This window comes from Narcine bancroftii, chromosome 10 (genome assembly GCF_036971445.1).
Source record: "Narcine bancroftii isolate sNarBan1 chromosome 10, sNarBan1.hap1, whole genome shotgun sequence".
NCBI classification, from domain to species: domain Eukaryota; kingdom Metazoa; phylum Chordata; class Chondrichthyes; order Torpediniformes; family Narcinidae; genus Narcine; species Narcine bancroftii.
In genome coordinates this window covers 32,348,951-32,371,427 of record NC_091478.1, presented here as the reverse complement: position 1 = coordinate 32,371,427, position 22,477 = coordinate 32,348,951, and the positions used below count along the sequence as shown (strand labels likewise).

Sequence of the window (22,477 nt, the reverse complement as noted above, 5' to 3'; positions counted from 1 at the left end):
TTCACTAAGGATCCCAGTGTTCAACCAACCAACGCTAGTCTAACGTTTCGAATATATACTCCAGAGAATCTCTTTTGTTTTTTTTTTAATCATGCAAATCATTAAATCATTTGGGGCCTGGATCCTATTAAAATTGTGCACCTAAACATTCAGAAGTCGACAGAAACGCGTGAACTTGATAAACTTTGTGATCCAGAATACATTCACGGATAAGAACTAATGTCAAACTGCGAAGATAACAGCGTTTTAACAAATATATTCCTCTCGCACAAAGTTCATTTCAGTATGTCAGTGACCCAATTCCAGCAAGCTTCACAAAACATCAGGGATAATCGCGTTAACCAGCGGCTGTCATCGTTGGGGGGGGGGAGTGTGGGGTGGTGGGGGGGGGGGGAGTGTGGGGTGGTGGGGGGGAGTGTGGGGTGGTGGGGGGGGAGTGTGGGGTGGTGGGGGGGAGTGTGGGGTGGTGGGAGGGGAGTGTGGGGTGGTGGGAGGGGAGTGTGGGGTGGTGGGGGGGGGGGGGGGCGAGCCTGCAGAAAGGAAAGGATTGTGAAAGCAAGCAGGAAAGCGACCCAAGCATTTTGGAGGGCAAACTGCGTGCTGCCAAGGGCCAGCCACTCCCTCCCCCCTCGTCCTTTCGTCAATCTGGTTGACAAAAGTTGGAGGCTGCCTGGAATAAACGAGCCCTGCAGCATCGGGGCGGAGACTCCGATGAACCGACCATTAGGGGGTTAAAGGGAGAGGATCAATTCCGCTGTTTGGTAACATCGGGGACACTGTAAATGATTGACATTCCAACGCTGTACCTGGTTTGGCTGGGGGAGGGTAGGATAGATTAGGAAATCTATACGACAGGGGTTGTGGTGGGTGGTCAAGTTGCCTGTTGTGGCAGAGAGCGTTGGAAAGAATCCCTCGGAGCCTCCTCTTTGACAACTCGGGCTAAGGTAACTCCGATTTGGGATTTCTGCCGCACGATGTGAATGGGCAGGCGGATCGGAATGTAGCAGGAGGGTGTCCGCAGCTTGAATCGGGCCGCTCGCAGTGTCCACGGGGGTGTCTCATTGCGTCTCTCCTTTCCGCAGAGAAGCAGCGGACCATGCTGCGGTGCCTGGACCTAGCGCTCCTGGCGGCCCTGTTTTCCGCTTCCAGTGGCTTCACCAAGTCCGACTGCGTGGTGGACAATTTCCACGTGAAGGAGAACTTCAACAAGACCCGGGTAAGTTGGTGTGTCGGCGGACCTGGTGTTAGCAGCTGCTCCGGAGGCGCTCACTCTCCTTCACCCTTTCCTCCCACACAGTACGCGGGGAAATGGTACGCTTTCGCCAAGAAGGTTCCGCTGGGTCTTTTCCTGGAGACTGACATTCGCGCCGACTTCAGAATTGAAAACGGAACGATGATCGCCAAAGCCAAGGGACGGGTCACTTTACTGCCGTAAGTTGTTGCTCTGCGTTTTACTGACGCCTGCCTCCTCACCCATGCCATCGATAGAAAAAAGGAGGAGATCCTGAGGAGTTAAGAAGGAAGCTAAAAGTGGTCATTCCCGGGCAGGAATAGGAAGTTATGGGAGATGAATTCCTGCCTGAAGAGTTGGGGCAGGGGTTCAGATTCTTGGATCATTGGGATCTCTTCTGAGGAAGTACAAAAAGAAAGGGTTGGGGAGGGAGGGGATTAATATCCTGGTGGGGAGATTTGCTAGAGCTGTTTAAAGTAGCTTGGCGAGTGATGGCACTGCCCTTGCTGCCCAGAATGAGAGGGCAAATATACAAGTACTTGCACTCTGTAGCAAGATTGTGAGGGAAGGATAAGTAGTCAACAGGTCAAAAGTCCACCTCACCACCAGAGGAGTGAACAACGCTGCTCCTCGCCCTCAGATCACATATCCATCCTGCTAACCCTGGCAGACTGATGGCAAAATTAACAAATCCATTTTGCAGGGAAATCAGGATGTGGCTGGTGGGGGCCACAGCAGCGCTACAGGACTGCTTTGAGACAACAGACTGGAGGAGTTTCAGGGAGGTGACCACCTACAACGGCCTTGTAATCATTGAGGAGTATGTAAACTCAGTGACTGGTTACATTAGCAATTACATCGAGGATGTCACGGAGATCAAATGCTACACAACCAGGGCTGGGTGTATTCGGGTTCTCAGAGCTCGTGATACTGCCTTCAGGACAGGAGACAAGATGGCACTAAGATCAGCCAGGGCTGAACTCTCTCGTGCGATCCAGAAGGCAAAGCATGGGTGTGCACAGAATATCCAGTCAGCTGAGTGACACAGGCGACAAAGGATCAAAACTATAACAGACCCCAGGTGACCTTAGGATTCAAAGACGGTGTCTCCTTTCCGGCCAGACTGAACACCTTTGCACAGTTCAATGAGAAGAACAGGCTAACGCCAAAGAATTTTCCATCTCTCCCTAATGAACAGGCCCCTTACATAGCCATGGCCAAGGTGAGTAAAACCCACACAAGGCAGCGGGACCAGACAACATACTCAGTCAGGTAATGAAGGACTATGCAGTCCAACGGACAGAGGTACTTACAGACATCTTTAACACGTCACTTCAGCAGTCCATTGTCCCCGTGAGTTTCAAGACAGCCACCATTATCCCGGTACTAAAGAGAGTGACAGTAACAGGCCTCAATGATTGCCACCCAGTGGCATGGATCTCCACCATTATGAATGCTTTGAGCTTTTGGTGATGGAACACATCAAAGTGCATCTCCCAGAGACTCTGGACCCATTTCAGTTCACCTACAAATGGAACCATTTCACTAATGATGCCTTGTCTCTTCATTCCTTCCTATCCCACCTGGAGAATGATGCCTCATACATGAGGCTGCTGTTCATTGACTTCAGCTTGGCATTTAATGTGATCATACCCCAGAGGCTCGAGGAGAAGTTGTCCTCGCTGAGACTGAACACCCCTCTCTGTAACTGAATAACGACCTGCGTCTCAACATGGACAAGATGAAGGAGATGATTGTGGACTTCAGGAAGTTCAAGGATGACCACCCTCCTCTACACATTAATAGCTTGGTCGTGAAGAGAATAGAGAGCACCTAAGAAGTGACCTGTCAACATTCTACAGGAGCTCTATCACAGTGTGGTATAGTTGCTGTAGAACTTTCCGATTGGAGGGCAATCCACAGGACCATAAGAGTGGCGGAGAAGATCACTGGGGTCTCCCTTCCCCCCCCCCCCATCAGTATGATTTACTGGGATCATTATCTAAAGAGGGCTTGCAAAATCACCCTGCACACAGGAAATACAGGAGGATCAGAGCCAGCACCACCAGGCTGAAGAACAGCTTCTTCCCATTGGAAATTGAGACTGCTAATTGACTGATGAACTGCTCATACAAATGCTCCCAAGACTCAACAAGTTTGTAACAATATCATCTATTTATTTATTTTAATTTTTTTAAAATATATTTAAAATTCACCCTGCACTTTGAGAGGGAGAAACTAAAAATCAGAGGTGACATTATGCCAGTGGAATAAAGGGGACTACAGTGGTATGAGAGGAACTGGAAAATGTTGACTGAAGACTGCAGAGCAGCAATGGCTGGAGTTTCTGTGAGAAATAAGGAAGATGCAGGACACGTATATTCCAAAAAAGAAGAAAAAATTGAATGGAAAAATGACACAACTGTGGCTGACAAGAGAAGTCAAACCCAAAGTAAAAGCAAAAATGAGTTGAAAAATAAAGGACTGGGAAACTTTTAAAAACACACAGAAGCCAATTAAGAAGGTCATTAGGAAGGAAAAGATTAACTTTGAAAGGCAGCTAGCAAATCATAAGAAAAAAGTTACTCAAGGTCTTTTTAAGTACAGAATATTAAGAGTAAAAAAGATGGAAGAAATTATGCTAAAAAAAACTGTAATGGGAGACAAGGAGATGGCAGAGGAACTGAATGAGTATTTTGCATCAGTCTTCACTGTGGAAACATCAGTAGTTTACTGGACTTTCAAGGATGCCAGGGAAGAGAGGTGAATGCAGTCATGATCACCAGTGAGAAGGTGCTTAGGAAGCTAAAAAGTCTAAAGGTAGATGTCTCCCGAACCAGGTGGAATGCACTCTCAATCTGAAATTAGAAGTAATAGAGATTGTGGAGGCACTGGTAATGATCTTCCAAGAATCATTAGGTTCTGTCCTGGTCCAGGACTGGAAAATTGTAAAGGTCACTCTGCTATTTAAAAAGGGAGGCAGCAAAAAGGAAATTATAGACCTGTTAGCCTAATATCGATGGTTGGGAAGTGGGTGGAGTTGATGGTCAAGGAAGAGGTTACAGAGTACCTAGAAGTGCATGACAAGTTAAGCCTAATTCAGCACGGTTTCCTTAAGGGAAAATCTTGGCTGACAAACCAACTGCAATTTTTTGAGGAAATCACAAGCAGGCTCAACAAGGGAGATGGAGTTTATTTGGACTTTCAAAAGACCTTCGGCACGATGCCACACATGAGCATTACAGGAAAGATACAAGCAGGGGAAGAGCATTGGTTGATCAGTGTAAATCCTAGAGTGGGAAGAAAGGGATCCTATTCTGGTTGCCTACTGGTTATCAGTGGCGTCCTGCGGGGGTCGGTGGAGGGGCACTTCCTTTAATGCTGTACGTTAATGATTTAGATTGCTGAATAAATGGCCTTGTGGCTAAGTTTGCAGATGATACAAAGATAGGTGGAGAGGTAAGTTGTGAGGAGGAAATGGAGAGGCTGCAGAGAGACTTAGATTGGGAAAATGGGCAAAGAAGTGGGAAATGAAACACAATGTTGGAAAGTTTGCAGTCATGCACTTTGTTAGAAGCAATAAAAGAGCAGATTGTATTTGGATAGGGAGAAAATTCAAAATTTGGATATGTAAAGGGACTTGGACATCCTGGTGCAGGATTCCCAGAAGTTAACCTCCAGGTTGAGTTGATGATAAAGAAGGTGAATGCAATGTTGGAATTCATATCGAGAGGAATAAAATATAAGTACAGGGATGTGATGTTAAGGCACTGTTGAGATCTCACTTGGAGGGCAGTGTACAGTTTTGGGCACCTTATTTAAGAACTGATGGCATTGGAGAAGTTTCTGAGAAAATTCAGAAGAATGAAAAGATTTAGTATCTGAGGAATGCTTAACAGCTCTTGGACTGTACTCCTTGGAGTTCAGGAGAATGAGGGGGAACCTCGTAAAGCAATTTGAATGTTGAAAGGCCTGGACAGAGTAGATGGGGCAAAGTTGTTCCCCGTGGGAGGGGAGTCTAGAACAAGAGGGCACAACTTCAGGATTGAAGGGCACCCATTTAAAACAGAGATGTGGATGAATTTATTTAGTTGGAGAGTGATGAAAGTCTGGAATTTGCTACCATGGGTGGCTGTGGAGGTCAGGTTGTTGGGTGTATTTAAGGCAGAGATTGATAGTATCTGCACAGACAGGGTTTCAAAGGATTTGGGAAGAAGGTAGGGGAATGGGGCTGAGGGAGAGAATGGATCAGCTCAGGGTGGAATGGCAGAGAAAACTGGACAGGCTGAATGGCCTATTTCTGCTCCTACATCTTATGGTCTTATTGTTCCCATTTTCCTTCATTGACTATTGCAGGGACTGGATCGTATGTGCTGAAATGATGGGGACCTTCAACGACACAGAGAACCCCGCTAAGTTCCAACTGAAGTACTGGGGAGCGGCCGAGTACCTCCAGAAAGGCAGTGAGTGGTAGGGTGGGAGTGGGGAGAGGTGTGGAGACACAACAGGGCTCCATCTCAATGTAAAAATCAGCAGTTAACTCTGATGTCCTCTAAGAATCTATCCTTGTCTGTGTTCAACTCTTTGCTGTACAATTCCTCTTGAGGGTATCACCCGAGTGCACAATTTTCCATGTGAAATTTAACACTCAGCTTTACCTCCAACTACCTTAACGTAAAATTGTGAGACTGTTTGACATTCACACTAGATGAGTAAGAACTTTTTTCTATTAAGCAATGAGATATCATCAGTTTCCGTCACTTATTTCCTGTCTCCCTCTCCTGAGCAATGGTCTGAAACACAACTGAATTCCATATTGAGCTTGGATACTTTATCAAGCTCCATCTATCCCCGATTCCATATTATCATTCCGAGTCTGCTCTACCCCTGCTTAATATCTGCTGCAACTCTCAGCCACCCATTTGTTTCTCTCGCCCCCATTTTTACAATGAACAGGCATTTTTGTTTAATTCTCCATAAACTTCTCCTGGAGTCTGCTGTTTATGTCCTACCTTCCAGCAAATCCCATTCACTTGCAATTCTGGTGCAACCTGACATGCATAGAATTCGATATCAGGCCTTGGTTAGTTCTTTTGTGTCCCGGGCAGCCTGCTGTGTGCTCGTGGAGCAAGCTATCTGTTTGCTTATAGGGCAGCTCTCTGCTACTCCAGGGCAGGCCACTGTGTGCTGGAAGGTAGTTCTCTTCTGCTCCTGGGGCAGCTCTCTGCTGCTCCCAGGGGAGACCAATGTGTGTTGGGGCGGCCGTTCTCTGCCTGCTCCTGGAACCGTGTGCTCGTGAGGCAGCTCACTGGTATTGCTGGGTCAGCCATCTGTATGCCCCTCAATACAATAACTTCACAGAGGCACATTAGAGTAGATGGCCTAACGCTCCGTCAAAGAACATGCTTTAAGAAAAAGTATAAAGGAACACAAAAGATTGTGGGTGGAAGAGTTAGAGTGATACCCCAATGCTTTATGACAGAGGCACCATAGAACTCTCCACAGGCTGTTCCCAGGGATGCATACTGAGAATGTTAAAATGGACCTGAGGTTGCTTGAACACAAACACTAATACAGCTACAAAAATACTTTGCAAAGTATGAGAACCCCATTACAACTGGAATCACTGCCGCAAGCAGGTAGTCTCACTCCAAGAAAGTCTGGTTCAAGGCTCACAAAGTTGCATATCTATACAGATAAATTTCCAGACCTCTAGAACATTTGAACAGACTTCTCCTTATAAACACATGTTTCTTAGAATTCTCTTGGGATTTTTTAGTCAGGATAATGCCCCTTACCCAATGGTTAATAGTCTTTTACTACCTGACCAAATAAGGAGGTCATCATCAGCTCCAGCCGGTAAGAAGAAAGGAGTGAATGTTGACTGGAAATCTTCGCTTCCAGTCAACATTTTAAAAATTACATTCTCAAGATGATCTTCAACTGCTTCTGGAAAATCATCAACTCAGTGAAAGATATACTCTGGTTTGTCTGGAGAGTGTCGCAGAACAGCACAGTATAAGGTATGGGTATATGGGTAGACAGAGCAGTATAGAAAGTGTTTGGCACATTTGCCTTCATTGGTCAGGATACTGAGTACAAGAAGAGTTAGCTGTACAAGACATTGTTGGAACTACACTTGGAATATTGTGTGCAATTCTGGTCACCCAGATGTAGGAAGGTTGTCATTAAGCAGGAAAGGGTGCAAATCCAACTCACAAGGATGATGTCGTGGCTTGAGTTTTAAGGAGCGGCTGGATAGGCTGGCACTTTTCTGCCTTGAGCACAGGTCCAGATGACCTTGGAGGGGAAAAAAAAAATCATAAGAACAAGGTAAACAATCACCAGGTTATGGGTGGAGTTCATTGATTTAAGGGAATATGAGAAAGATTTAAAATTGACCTGAGGGACGACTTTTTCACAAGCTCCAGAGTAAATGATTGTGACAGGTCCAATTGAAATTTTAAATTAAATACCTAGTATAGTGAGGAGACTTATTCTGCAAACAGACCAACTAGTTATCTCTAACATTCATATAGTCAAGTAAAAAGCACAATTTATTGAGTGTAGGATTACAATGAAAGGGAAAACTAATAAGCACCAAACATAGGCACCATGATAGCACTGTCATGGGGTTCATTCAGGAGCCTGATGACTGCAGAGAAGAAACAGATTCTTAAGCCTTCTTCCCAATGTGAGGGCTAGAGATTAGAGTGGTTTTTGGTTTGATGGATTTTTCAGTATGTTGGCTGCCTTTCCAAGTTTGTGTTATGTTCTGAGGTGCATTCACTATCTTCTATACCTTCTTCTGTTCTTGTCAATGGCAGCTTCCATATCATGCTGTGATGCCAGTAAGTAAGCATTTGATGGTGTACCTGTAGAAGTTGTTGAGGGATAAGGGAGGTCATGCCGAATTTAGTCTTGCAAGAAATTTGAGATGTCTGTGCACTTTCTTGACTGTTGTGTCAAAGCGCTTGTCCCACATCAGGTCAATAGAGAGATTTATTCCTAATAACTTGAAGCTATCAACTCTATCAAATTCAGCTCCATTAATGTGGATGAGTGTATGGAATCTGCCCCCTCTCCCAAAGTTAATGATAATCTCGTTCATCTGCTTGATAGTGGGGGAGAGGTTGTTATCTCGACAGCATACAAGTGGACTTTTAATCTTTTTCCTGTATACCATCACGTCGTTTTTTGATACCTGGCCTTCTACTCTGGTATTATTGGCAAACTTGAAGATGAAGTTGAAATGGCTTAACTGTCCTGTCATGAAATATATTTAAACAGGTACTTGGGTTTAAAAGGTTTTGAACAATAAGGGCCAAAATGCCCAAATGCAAGCAACAGGGACTTGCCTGGGTAGATAAATTGTTCAGCATGGACAGCCTAATTCTGTGCTGTAAAACTCTACGATGACTTGCTGAAGGATGCACTGAAGCTTGGTGTAGCCACTTGGTGTGGGGGAAAGTATCCTGCCATCAATGAACACCCAGGGGATGGGCCTTGAGTGACAGCCTCTCAAACATTTCACTGATGTACTATTTGGAGATAAAACATGAGTGAGTAATGCTGGTATATTTTAAATTAGTCACAGTGACATGTCACGATTAATTACTGTATATTGTACGGATGAAATATAATTCTGGAAAAAATAATTTCTACAGTGAATTTCATCTACGTTACTGAACATTCACTTCCTTGAAAGGAATATGTCTTCGTTCAGTTCTTTCACTCTTAACAAAATGTATATGTTCATATCCATACAAAAAAATCTTCTCATCCAATAAGCCAAGATAAATATCAATTGCTTTGTTTTTTTTTGTCTTTTTACTTCTTCTTTCTATTTTACTCTCTTGGTCAGAACAGAAAAAGGAATACGTAAATTTATTCAGGTGGAGCAATGTCAAAACAGGGAAGTAAAAACAATATTCATTCATAATTGGTGGTAAATGAAGTGTTGTCCATTTGCAAGGGGAATGGGTTTAATTTTTTTTAATTTTGAGGTACAATATGGTACAATATACATCAGGCCATGAGCACGCACCACTGAAATACACCCATGTGAAGAATTAACCAACTAACCCTGTACGTCTTTGAAACATGGGAGGAAACTGAAGCACCCAGAGGAAATCCATGCAGTCATAGGGAGAACTGACAGCAGCGCATTCAAACCCAGGTCACCAGTGCTGTAATAGCATTGTACTAACCATGCTGGCATTAAATGTGTGATGTAGTGGTGTGTATGGAGTAGTGGGTCATAATTTGACTGACTGAACTGGCTGGTCTAGCTTTGCACTCTTAAGGGCAAAAAACAAAATCAGATAGATTTTTCAAAACCATCAATAGACTTTTTTGATGTCTTGTTGTCACCTTATTACCTAATACAGTGAGAAAGGTTATTCATCGAGCAGTCTAACAGTTTATCTCTAGCCATAGGCAGATCTAGGGTATGGGATTCAGGGCACATCCCACTTGGGCATCCCAGAACGGCGCTCCAGCAACTCACTGAGCTGCTCCAGGCTAGCATCTCATTGGGCCACTTTGGGGCTATTATGGCCCCTCGTGGCGGCTCAATGCGGATCAATGGGAAAAATGGTCATCTTCCTTACCCATAAAGCCCCCACACATCTGGAACCACTCTGCCAGTGCCATCGCCAGTGAAACGCAGAGTATCATCTTTGTGACACTGACAGCACTGTGAATTAAAAGTGTGTTGGTGTGTGACTGAAAAGGGTAATATAATTTGAACAAGTGAATTACTATTTCACCACTCTGGATTGTATTGTGAAGCAGAGAAGGGTCATGACAGCACTACCCAGCACTGCCAATCAAGGTTTGGCCCTGCCCCACTCATTAAGTGCACACCTTGCCAAGTCCTTTGTACTTGGCCTTGGACCATTGGCCTTTGTAATTGGCTTAACCTTGATGGCACTGAGCCATTGGCTTCCTGTAAACGACCTGAGCGAGGACCCCAGCTCTCCAGCACTATAAAGGGTGCCACTTGTGCTCAAATTGCCCTATTTGCCATTGTTGGGAGTCTTGAAACCATGTGTGCATGAATTGCCCTCTTTGCCTTTGGAACCACCCTGCTTCACTTCAGGCCTAGAACCATGTTGCAGCGATCATGACTGGAGAAATTGTTGATAATTAGTTGTTGGTACTAAGATGTGCACTGTACTGTTAAAGGGTTGAGAGTGTTTAATTAGTGTCCCTAGTTCATAGTAGTAGCATAGAGCTGTATGCCTGAATCAAGGGTTGGCGTGGCACATATTGTATTTTCCTTGATTGTTGAATATACTAGGTAACCAGTTCAGTGCATGTATTTCATCCCAGCCAGGGGTGCAGTGCTGCCAGAACACTACTCCAGCACCTCATTGGGCCACTTCAGCGTTCGGGCCCACTCGGGCACCTCGTAGCGGCTCAGTGTGGGATCAATGGACAAAATTGTCATCTTCCTTACTCAATCCCCCACCAGCTGGAAACAATGTGCTAGCACCAGGGAAACGCAGAGCAGTTCCAACTGTGTGGGGGATTATGGATAAGGAAGACGGCCATTTTGCCCATTGAACTGCCGCTGTGAGGTGCTCAAGCGGCCCCAAAGACCAAAGCAGTCCGGTGAATTGCCAACCTGGAACTTTCCGAGTCATCCGACCCAAAGTTTTCAGGAGCACAGAAGCCGTGGGTCCTTCTGCAGAGGTTGTAGCTTCCAGCCGGGAATGGCAGGAAATAAACACAAGGCTTGGGTCGCTTCAACACGGGCTGGAGCCTGGGGTGTCCCATGACTTGGCAACTAGGAATGGTAAACCTCAACGTGGTGTGGTGTGGTTCACAATCGAGGGTTCTGTTAGTGGGGGGGTGGGGGGGCAAGAACTGGGGAGCCTTTCCCTTACTAAATAAAGCTCAACCTAGGGGCCTGGGTGGGAGTTAATCCACTGATTCACCTCTAATAAATTACAGCACAATGTGTGAAATTTGCAAGGATATGTCAGGTGGCATAGTTTGTGTGGCAGTTAACGCCAGCCCAATTGTGCATGAAAATTGCCCAACTGTCAACTTTGTGGGTTTTTATTAAAACGAGGGGAGGCGCAATTTCAGTGCTTGCCATTGGCGCTCTTTTACCTAGATACGCCATTGTATCTAGCATTCATACAGCTGTGAAAGAATACTTACAGAGTAGAAAGAAGAGTATTTTATGAGCAGAGAGGATCTGCTAGGATCTTGCAAGATTTCACGTTTCAACAGCATCATATTGAATTATTTAATTGAAACAAAAGATAATGAAGAAAAGATCACGAGTCGCAGTAACACATTCACCTTGATCCGGTATTCGGGTACAAGCATTTGGGATGCAATGAGATTATAGAAGTTTATGTGGAACCAGGGCTAGATAGATTTTGAAATGGTCATAATTTTAAAGCTACATGTTGGTGGATTAGGATCCAATGATGGTCACAGAAGGATGGTGGATGGACAGGATTTAGCATGGAGTTTTTCATGCACTTACATTTATGACAAACAGAAGAAAGGAAATTGGAGAGGGAGGTTGGAGTATTGTTAAGTCGAGTAGACCTCACTTGGCTTATGTGACTGTTGGGGTAAAGAATACTGTTTTTCTTTCAGATGATGATCATTGGATTATTGACACGGATTATGATAACTACGCCATCACATATACATGCCGAAAACTGTATGAAAACAGGACTTGTGCTGACAGCTATTCATTTGTGTTCTCGCGCAATCCTATGGGTCTGGTCCCTGAAACGCAGCAGATTGTCCGGAAGTGGCAGGATCATATCTGTCTGGCATTCAAATACAAGCGAGTTCTTCAAACAGGTAAATGAATGAAAACCATTGAGGGTTCCGTGCCTCCTGATTATTTGGTCCACCCAGGTCCATAGACTCCAAGCTCCAAATATGATCTACCCACAAAATGTAACTACTCTCTCTGTCCTGGCCTTCGACCTACTAGCCCACTGGAACATACTAACTTTCCAGCATCTATCAATGGGCTCCAAGCTGTGGCCTATTCCAATTTACTCTTCTCAAATCTAGCAAACCTTTGAAAGCTTCTCCCTCTTCAGTACTTCCTAACTCAGGCTTCTGTTGACAAGGGTTTCATTACCGTACGACAATCTCCTTAATGCTAAAGGACGCCTCAGTCCACCAGATTTTGGCTTGTCTCTTGTATTGAGGTCTTGGGATGCCTCCTGAGCACTTCCACTCATTTAATTTTCTACTGTTGTGGGTCGCCATCGTACTCTGCAGTTACAATGGAGGAACCAACAGTCAATCCTGAAAAAAAATCTGCTGAAGGAAACCAAAGGGAAATTAATCATGAAAAGTCAAAGTATTTTCAAAAAAACTTTCCCACATTTCATTAACTCAAATTTCCAGAGTTCAAAATATTGTAATTGGAAACATTAAAATCTGTTTTTTCCCAAAATAACATTATTAAAGTTAGTTGCATTACTTTGACTGATTTCAGAAATGTTAATTCCAAAAACATGTTCCTTCATAAACTAGGGTTTTATGTTTCTTGGGGATTAACATGTTTATCAGCTGAAAGCTATTCTTAAACCTGCAATTCCCAGGTATAAATGCAGAGGGTGAAAACTATTTTTTCCAGAATTCCTCTGTCAAAGCATCGGCATTTTCCTTTGTGCTTTCAAATGATTTGAAGCCAATATGAAGTTGGATACAAAGACCAGAGGTCTTTCTCCATGTGTCAGGGGTCTACCACTGGGCTCAACAGTGAGTCCAGCAATGGAAACTCCAGCTCTTCTCAGACCTACATATTTGGCTGAGCATTTATAGTGGACAGGGACCCACAGGAGGCCAGAAGGCTTGTAATTGGTGGATCCCAGTGGAACCATGGCTGTCAGTCAATGATATGGTCGTCATATACTTTCTGAAACAAATGCAATGCTTTTTTACAATTTAAATTCTGAAATATGACAAATATTGGTTTAGCCTTGATAGCTCCCCAGTGATATTGTTCCTGACTGGAGATGATTGTGCAAGGGTGTTGTATTTGCTTGTTCCTTTAATGAACAACTTCCTTGTTCAAGGAGGTGTTTTTTGTTTTAGCTTTTGGAATAATTTATATTATTTTAATTGCTTTTTTTCCACATGCCTCCTTGGTATTCTTGAATGTGAACATCAATGAATATATGTACAGGTAATTCCCATGTTTGAGGGCGTTACTTTCCTGTAAAACAGCCCATATCAAGATTTTCCATTACCAGTACGTGAAACCACAAGCCATGCATTAGGTAAAATGAGTTAGGAAAAAATAGTTAGTGTTCAAATAAATTCCTTGAAACTGAATGTTATTCCTTTTTTTAAAAATTTTGGGCAGCCATTTGTGGATTATGTGAGAGAAAATTTTTGTAACCCGGATGACTCGAACACAGGTAGCAAAACACGAAAATCCAACACTGATTCCCAGGATTTCTGAATCTTATTCCTTTCACCCTTTTAATTCCACCCCCAGGTGGTGCCGTAACTCATCTTGGTGTTGTCGAGAAGCTCTCTTGTTCCAACAGCTTCTCATCCTCATTTCCCAAATTTTAAATAAAGAAATCTGAAATCAGATCAAAAACACATTGGGAACACTTAGCAGGCCAGGTAGCATCTGTGGTAAGATGAAGAGATGAAAGGGCTTTGACCTGAAATATTAACTCTTGTTTCTTTCTCTACAGATCCTGCTGAGTATTTCTAACATTTTCTGTTTGAGTTCACATTTCCTGCATCTGCAGTTTTTGTTTTCATTTATTGTTGTTTTATGAAGTCAGAAACATCTACAAGGTTAGTTTTAACAAGTATGAATGTCTTTCTTGGCCCAATTATCAACATCCCTTGAACATAACTTTGCCCATAGACTATAAAAGTTCTCGAGTCCCCTCAAACAGTAATATTGGGTAATAAGACAGATTTCCATTGATCCTGAGATTGCCAGCTATCTAACCTCAGGCCACACAGTAGTTTCCAACATGGTCCTATTCACATTCATATTCACAATTGATATTCACATTTAAGAATACCAAGGAGGCATGTGGAAAAAAACAATTAAAAATATACATTATTCTAAAAGCCAAAACAAAAAACATGCATCCTTAAATTCGTTAAATCCATTTACATCAAGTCAATTAAATTAAATAAAAAGATACCTTTACCTCTCTCCTATCAATAATGCATTGATTTAAATTAGACTGTAGTCCTTGTTCCAGAGTTGATCTGGCATAGATTCAGCAGACATTCCAAGAGCTAGGAAGTCTGCTGAACTTCAGCTTATTCCCTTGGACTCCATTATTGCTGTGCAAGAGTAGCCTGCAGCATTGAGGAATACTGTAGGGTGTTGGCTACTCAAGCCCGCACCAGTGCTAAACTTTGAGACTTCCACAAAGAACTGTGTCTATCTCGCAGATGCTCCAGTGCCCAGAGAAAAGAGCTGCTCCAATGTATTAAAAAGAGCAGATGAGTGTGTATGAACGTTGTACGCATTTATTCTTAAAATAATGGGAGCTTCAGTAGCAAATAAACTAACAACATACGCCAACCTCTCTAGATTTCTGGTCAGTGATTAGAATGTGAGCAAAGAGTGAATACATTTTTTTGGGGAGGGGGAGAATGAGGCTTCCAGAGTAAGGGTCCACATGTGTTGTTTTCTATACTCTTTAAGGTGATGGTTTCTCAAATTTCGTGTCTGTTGGAGTGAATGCGAGTTACATTGTTGAGATGGTTCTTGCTTTTTTCTGTTCATCCTTTACATTTTCTTATCATTCTGACATTTTTAATCATTGATTCAGAAGGATATTTCACTCAATCCATTGACATTTGTGTTAGAGTTATGATCACAGAATCTGAATGAGGTATATTTTGTTTCTTATGCAGACTCGTGCCCATAGAGCCACTGGATTGGTGCCACTTCGGCAAGGATCATGGTTGTGAATATTGGTCTGAAGTGCCACACCTGGACCAGGTTCAGTCACCGTGAATATATTTTTCTAAAGCTCGCATTTTAAGTGCAAGTGGACTTCCAGTCATGTATTGCTTTTGCGCTATTATTACTTGTCAAATAAAGTTATGACCAACATTTGTGTGTAAACCTATTTTAATTAGAATCAGGATCTCAGATTAGGATAACTATAAAAAGGAAAAGTTTACAATAAATGCTCTATTTTTCTGACAGTATAACAATGGATTTATAGAATTTGAGAATCAATTCTGTCCTCTTGCATCTACTTATCCAATGCAGAACGTTCACTAAAACCCAAATGCAAAACACATACAATATTTGGAATCACAGCTTCTTCCACCTGAGAATACCCAATGTGTTTGCTCAGGTTACAGTTATGTAATTAACTCCATGAATTAACTCAATTCTCTTTGTTCATAATTTAGTTACAAATAACAGAGGGTCTGATGATCTTGAGTTCTTACTCTCCTTAGTACATGCTCTGCAGCCAAGCTGCCACGGTTTTTAAAACGGGATAAGGAGAAGAAATTAAGCATATGTTTCCATTTGCTCTTACATTGAGAGGTGCCATATAAAATAGGGTTCACAGCGGAATTGGCCAGGGTAAATACACTGACCCAGAAAAACCAGGTGGAGGAAAGTTGCAAATCACCTTTAAAGTTTTGTGCTATAAGTAAAAAGATGACGAGAGAAATGGGAGTCCACATGATAAAGAAGGAGAGGATGAGGACCAGGAGAGTCCGGAAGAGCCAATAATCCTGTTTGGAAACTGAAATCTGCTGCAGGTAAACCGAATGTGGTCTGTTGGCTTGCAGTCTTCTACTGGCAGCTTTAGTTATCTGCATAAAAAGGTTGTATCGTCACAAAGTGAAAATTTATTGTCAATTCATGCATTTAACACGTTATTCTGAATACTATTAATCCTGATTTGAGAGTGGTATTGTCACAATGGATAACATGGGTAGGGGTCATGTGGGACAGTGGGGGGCTCTGTGGGAGAATGGGTGACTCTGGGCTGGGGGCATGAGTGACCATGGGATATGGGCAGTGGGTGACCATGGACATGGGTGGTCATGAGGGACAGTGGGTGACTCTGGGCAGGGGGCATGAGTGACCATGGGATATGGGCAGTGGGTGACCATGGACATGGGTGGTCATGAGGGACAGTGGGTGACAATGGGCAGAGATCATGAGGGACAGTGGGTGACAATGGGCAGGGGGCATAAGGGACAGTGGGTGACGATGGGCAGGGAGCATAGGGGTCAGTGGCTGACGATGGGCAGAGGTCATGAGGGACAGTGCGTGACTGGGCAAGAGAGCATAAGGGACAGAGGGAGACTCTGAGCAGGGGGGGGGGTCTTTGGGAATGTGGGTAATTCCATCCAACTGTCAGTGCACACTAGTCCATATGAACCTTGCAACATCCTTGAGCAGAATGCAGTGTGCAGTGCAATCCAACTCACTGAGTTTCAGAACAACCAAGCCTCATGTTCCTAGTTCACAATAGTTTTAATACTTGGTGCTGTTTGACTTGCATGTCAACATTTAAACACCCAAGTCCCTTTTTGCAATATGGCCTCAGTAACCCACTGTCCTCATGGAACATGAATTCAACAAAAATGTTCATTTCTTTCACTGTACATTATTTTAAATGCAGCAGTTTATATGGAAAGTCATTATTTTGAAATCTATTTCCTTCTCCACAGATGAGCATTTCCAGAATTTTGTGCTTTAATGTACAACATCCATTAGTTCTATGGAATGAAGATACCTTTAATATTTTTGTGTAACTGACAACAACGATTAATCCTGGAATAGCAAAATCAACCAGGCTGTAGTACACATCCCAAATGATTTCTTCCACTGCATTTGGCCACACCAGTGTGCAAATCTGATATTCCTGTTTAAATATGCAAAATTTGGCATTACTGCCAAATTAGATTTATTCAACCAAATGAATGATAAACTCTGGGGAGACAGTGATTAATCAAAATTATTAGTTAAGGAATAGAAGCTTAAACCAAAGGTACTACAATTATTGTGGCACAGGTTAATGCCAAAATGGACTTGAATGTTTACATGTTGACATACAGATCCATAAGCAAATAGGATATTCACCTTTTTTTTAAACATTGTGCTTGACATATTTGACAAAGTAAGTCTTGTTGGATTCTAAAAGGCTTTGTTGAAACCACATATGGACTGTTGTGTTCATTGTGGCTCACCTTACTAAAAGATGAATGTAAATTTATTTGGAGAGAGTATCCTAAATAGTTCCGTTGACTTATGTGAAATAAAATGACAGGAGATAAGTCAATCTGTCCTTAAGTTGGTTCTGCTATTCAGTTAGATCAATGGTTTTCAAACTTTTTCTTTTCACTCATGTCACCTTAAGTAATCCCGATGCCATAGGTGCTCTGTGATTAGTATGGGATTGCTTAAGGAGGTATGTGAATGGAAAGGGAAGGTTGAGAATCACTGCTCTCGGCTCAATTGTTACTGAAATATTTTGCTTGAGAGAAATGGTCATTGGCCCATTTCCTTTGGAGTTATGAAACCGTGCACATAACGTGTCAATTAGGTACGATTAAAACAGTGGTTTTCAAACATTTTCTTTCCACTCATATACCACCTTAAGCAATCCCTTACTAATCACAGACCACTTATGGTAGAATGTGGGTGGAAAGAAAAAGTTTGAAAACCACTGAGTTAAATTATGGCTGATCTGAATTAAACAACATTACCACCTTTGCTCGAACAACTTCATCATTCTAGGTAACAAAAGTTTATTTTGTTCTGGTTTAAATTTATTTGCCATTTACAGTAGATTGTTCCAAATATCAACTTCCCTTTGTTTCCTAATTATCAGGAGAACAAAGTGGGTTTAAATTCTCAAAAATGCTATCTTTATTGTGGAGTCTCGCCTCTTTCTTTATCTACTTGAGAATGCTTAAAATACTGACTGGCAGGCAGATTTCTGCATTCTGTTCTTTATCAGCTAGAGCTGATAACAATCTTTTTTGGTAGTAAAAGACCATTGGGTACAGGACACAACCCTGATTAACAAATCCCAATTCTAAGGAATAGATGTATGCAGCCATATGGAGCTGTCAATTTGAATTTTAGGGAACCCTAGGGGTCTGAAGGTATAAAATTACATAATTTTCAATCCATGAGGAAACTGTCTTGATAGCAAGACAAGCTGCTCATTGCAGTACTTGTGGCTGTTAAGTTTTCATGCTTTGCAAAGTGATTAAAAGTTTGTGCAGCTGTGTTTGTTTTCAAACCACCAAGGTCCACTTTAACATACCCTTTCATTCAACCTATGATTTGAACACTTCAACTGCTAAGTTCCAGGGAGTGTGACTGTCTTTTTTACAATTGCTCCTCATAACTTATGTACGGAATACTTCACAGAAAGTTTCTGAAGTACCCAAACATTCAGCCAGCGTCTTGAGATTGTTTTATGAACACCTTAGATGGAGTTTTTTTTAATGTATTTAATTGTCTGGTTTATCGCCAGGACAGCTTATCCAGATCTGGAATATTTCAGCTGCTTTGTACATCTTCAGGTCAAACACCACATAATACGATTAGTGACGCTACTTAAATGATCATGGCACTGGCTGTGAGTTGAATCTGGTTCATTACTGACCGGTTGAATTGAGAAAGCAATGTTGAAGTCAAGGATCAGTCATGCTTTAATAGGTTGCAGTTGTTGGTTGAAAAGTCTTCTGTCGCTTCCATGTCTATGTTAAATACTGTATATTAAAGACTAACCACTATTCAATCCAGTAGGAGTGGGAAAAATAGTACAGGAAAAATTAATTGGGAATGCTCTGTGATCTGGTAAAGACTGATGAGCCAAAATGGCCTCCTATTAATAAAGAAAATTAATATGGCATTAAAGATAGAACCTTGGCCTTGCTGTTAACTCTAATATGACACTGGTTGGCATAGATTGGAATTAAGTTAATTTGCTGAAGCAATAAATAACATAGCTGATGAGAAAAATTGTTGTGAATACTGAAATATGCAATTCACTGATGTTACCCATGATGATGTTATTTACCTAATAACTGTAAAATGAGTTTAAAATTCAAGGCATTTTTTCACTCTTCCAATCCAAATTACTAAGACATAAAATATATAGAATCATAGAACATTACAGCACAGAAACAGGCCCTTTCAGCCTGTGCCAAACCAATTTTTTTGCCCAGTTCCACTGATTTGTACCCAGTCCATAGCCCTCCATACTTCTTCCATCAATGTACATGTCCAAATCCTTCTTAAAAGTTAAAATTGAGCCCACATTCACCACCTCAAATGGCAACTTGTTCCACACTCCCACAACTCTGTGTTGTGAAGTTCCCCTAAACTTTTCCCTTTTCACTCTTAACCCATGCCCTCTGGTTTGTATCTCACCTACCCTCAGTGGGAAAAGTCAATCTACATTTACTCTGTCTTTCCCCCTCAATTTTAAATAACTATCAAATCTTCCTTCATTCTTCTATACTCCAGGGAATAAAGTCCTAATCTGTTTAACCTTTCCCTGTAATTCAGTTCCTAAAGTCCGGGCTACATCCTAGTAAATCACTCTTTCAACCTTATTGATATCCTTCCTGCAGTAAGGTGACCAAAACTCCAAATTTGGCCTCAGTGCCTTATACAGCTTTACCATAATATCCCAACTCCTATACTCAATACTTTGATTTACAAAGGGCAATATGCCAAAACTTCTCTTTACAACCCTATCCACTTTCAGGGAAGTATGTATCTGTATTCCCAGGACCCTCTGTTCTACTGCACTCCTCAGTGCCCTACCATTTACTGTGTGTGTCCTTTCTTAGTTTGTCCTCCAAAATGCAACAACTCACACTTGTCTGCATTAAATTCCATCTGCCATGTTTCAACCCATTTTTCTAAGTCCAGCTCCTTCTGGAAGCTTTGAAAATCTTCTTTGCTGCCCACATCACTTCCAATCATAGTGTCATCTGCAAATTTGCTGATCAAATTTACCACATTATCATCCAGATCAATGATAAAAATGACACACAACAATGGTCCCAGCACCAATCCCTGAGGCAAACGACTAGTCACAGGCCTCCAGTCTGAGAAGTAATCATCCACCACTACTCTGGCATCTCCCATCCAGCCACTATCAAATCCAGTTCACTATTTCACTCTTTATTATACTGGGTTTTCTGTTTTGGCTTGGACAATAAATAGTTTTTCTGCCCTCACTAAAATAATTTCTTCATTATTTTGTCAAATATAAATAAAAACCCTGGACACTACCTTAGCTTTTTTGGCATTGTGTAAGGGGGTGGGGGATCAACTTTTTCTGGAGTGGAAATAAGTTCAGACACCAGATTACAAGACATCCTTGTGCAGATCATTCTTACAAGACTCAAGATAAGATGTGATGTTGCGCTTGTTTTGAGTCACCAAGAAAATTTGTACTTTTTCCATTCTGAACTCAAAGAAAAGGCAGAGAGAGGAAATGAGGTTATGTCTGATAATGCAAATCTGCAATTTGTCTTATTCAAGGGAATTGCATGGAATTATTAGTAAAATGTCCAGATCCCCTGTAATTAAAAAAATTTAATCTTTTCCATTCTTGTGCATTGGTGATCTTATCAAAATGTGCTTTTTAGCATAGCTGTTAATGATTCCCTTGGCAATCCTGGAAAAAAAGTTAATAAATAATGAATGTTTATAAGATGACACCAAAATTAAACATTTACTGAGATTCTTTGAAGCTGTTTTAATGATATTGTAAGTCAGTAGTGTAAAGCAGGCCACACAGTTGCAGAGACAAAAACTCATCTATCGGAGCCTGTTGCCACACAACCAACAGTGGTTTGTATCAACAAAGGGTTTTTATCAGGGATGCCTGAATATCTGGATTATCAGGGAATGCCTGTGGATTAGAATATCATGAGAAGGGATTTCCAGACATGACTTGTTGAGAGTAGTAATTTGTTACCAAGACATGTTTGGCTAAGTCTTCCTTTGTCCAGAAATTCCCATATTTGAAAATCCCATCTTTGAGATGGAATAGCAGATTTCCTACAAAACTGACAGTCAGTGGGGTCTGGACTATGAATCACCAAAGCAGAAAACACTCCTTATAAGATCAGCCAATAACATCATCACAAGTTAAGATTTAAGGGCTGAAGCACATGGAAACTGAAGGAAAAAAGGACCAACCTGCATCTAGCCAAGGGAACATCATGGGCACCAACATCCAGGCTTAGCTTAATCACCGAGAGGCAAGTTTGAGAGTGGAAACTAGGGATTGCCTTGAAACTGGGTGCCTGAGACCTGTCTAGGCCTGGTTAATACCAATAAGTCTTAATAAGACTAATGAAACATATGTATTATTAATTTTAAAATACAGGAGATGGCACATTACCACAGCTTTTAATTAAAATAGATTTTGGTTAAATTTGATCTGCTTTGTTTAAACCTGTGGTTCCACTCACATACCACTAAGTATTCCCTATGCCATAGGTGCTCTGTGATATGTAAGGGATTACTTAAGGTGATATGTGGGTGGAAAGAAAAAGGTTGAAAACCACTGGACTGCATTAAAAAAATGTGTTACTAGAGATGAGAATAGCTGCTCTAGACTATCCCCGAAACTGCAATCATTCCATATCTTCAATGTTGCTTTAACCAAGCATGGTTTATTTAGATTTGGCATGTTGCACACAGTATCAATCATGTAAATAATCACATCACCAGTCAGCCAGGATCACATACTGGTTTAAGGACTGGAGAAATTAGACAATTACATAATTGAATGGAGCCAGCAAATTGTTAGGAATTAACAATTGGACTTCTCTGCATATTATTCTGTTGTGAACAAAGACTACAAATGACTGAAGACCTGCTGGTTTCTGTTAGGCCCCTTCCTTTTCCTCTATCTCTCTCTATCCTTCTTCCCTCCATTTTCCCACCCCCTTTCCTCTCCATTCAGAGGACGGTACCCTCCCCCATCACTTCCCAGCTCTTCTGCCCTCCCACCCTGATTTGTTTTTTTTTTGCACAGAAATGAGCTGCCAGAGGAAGGAGCAGAAGTGGTTACAAATGTCAGGTTCAAAAGATGTTTGGACAAGTGCATGCATAGGAATGTTTTAGAGGAATATGTGCCAAACACAAGCAAAAGGGACTGGCTCGGGTAGGCAACTTGGTCAGTGTAGATCACTTGGGCCAAAGGCTCGGTTTCCTTGCAACAAAACTGACCAACTTCAAGATTA

General features: G+C 42.0%; 2 protein-coding genes across 2 annotated transcripts; one reads left to right on the top strand and one right to left on the bottom strand.

The window, feature by feature from the left end:
• Positions 1 to 826: 826 nt before the first annotated feature.
• On the top strand, positions 827 to 15,329 carry rbp4 (retinol binding protein 4, plasma). Its single transcript, XM_069900551.1, has 6 exons — positions 827 to 944; positions 1,083 to 1,216; positions 1,298 to 1,431; positions 5,588 to 5,694; positions 11,855 to 12,067; positions 15,128 to 15,329. Exons 2-6 carry the CDS (start codon positions 1,097 to 1,099, stop codon positions 15,139 to 15,141), a joined length of 588 nt encoding a protein of 195 aa, XP_069756652.1. The 5' UTR covers positions 827 to 944; positions 1,083 to 1,096; the 3' UTR covers positions 15,142 to 15,329.
• A 308-nt stretch (positions 15,330 to 15,637) lies between these two features.
• LOC138743791 (free fatty acid receptor 4-like) lies at positions 15,638 to 20,363 on the bottom strand. The gene is made up of 3 exons (XM_069899396.1): positions 20,127 to 20,363; positions 16,984 to 17,112; positions 15,638 to 16,051 (listed from the first exon to the last, which is right to left on the bottom strand). The coding sequence occupies exons 1-3, from the start codon at positions 20,361 to 20,363 to the stop codon at positions 15,638 to 15,640; spliced, it is 780 nt and encodes a 259-aa protein (XP_069755497.1).
• Positions 20,364 to 22,477: the final 2,114 nt, after the last annotated feature.

Excerpts from the sequence above, each read along its gene's own strand:
- rbp4 (XM_069900551.1), top strand. The coding sequence starts at position 1,097 with ATGCTGCGGTGCCTGGACCTAGCGCTCCTGGCGGCCCTGTTTTCCGCT. Across the intron at positions 1,432-5,587 it reads GGACGGGTCACTTTACTGCC|GGACTGGATCGTATGTGCTG; the intron begins GTAAGTTGTTGC and ends TGACTATTGCAG. Across the intron at positions 5,695-11,854 it reads CGAGTACCTCCAGAAAGGCA|ATGATGATCATTGGATTATT; the intron begins GTGAGTGGTAGG and ends TTTTTCTTTCAG.
- LOC138743791 (XM_069899396.1), bottom strand. The coding sequence starts at position 20,363 with ATGGGAGATGCCAGAGTAGTGGTGGATGATTACTTCTCAGACTGGAGG. Across the intron at positions 17,113-20,126 it reads AGCTGGACTTAGAAAAATGG|GAATATCAGATTTGCACACT; the intron begins GTTGAAACATGG and ends ATATTTAAACAG. Across the intron at positions 16,052-16,983 it reads GTTACACAAAAATATTAAAG|ATAACTAAAGCTGCCAGTAG; the intron begins GTATCTTCATTC and ends CTTTTTATGCAG.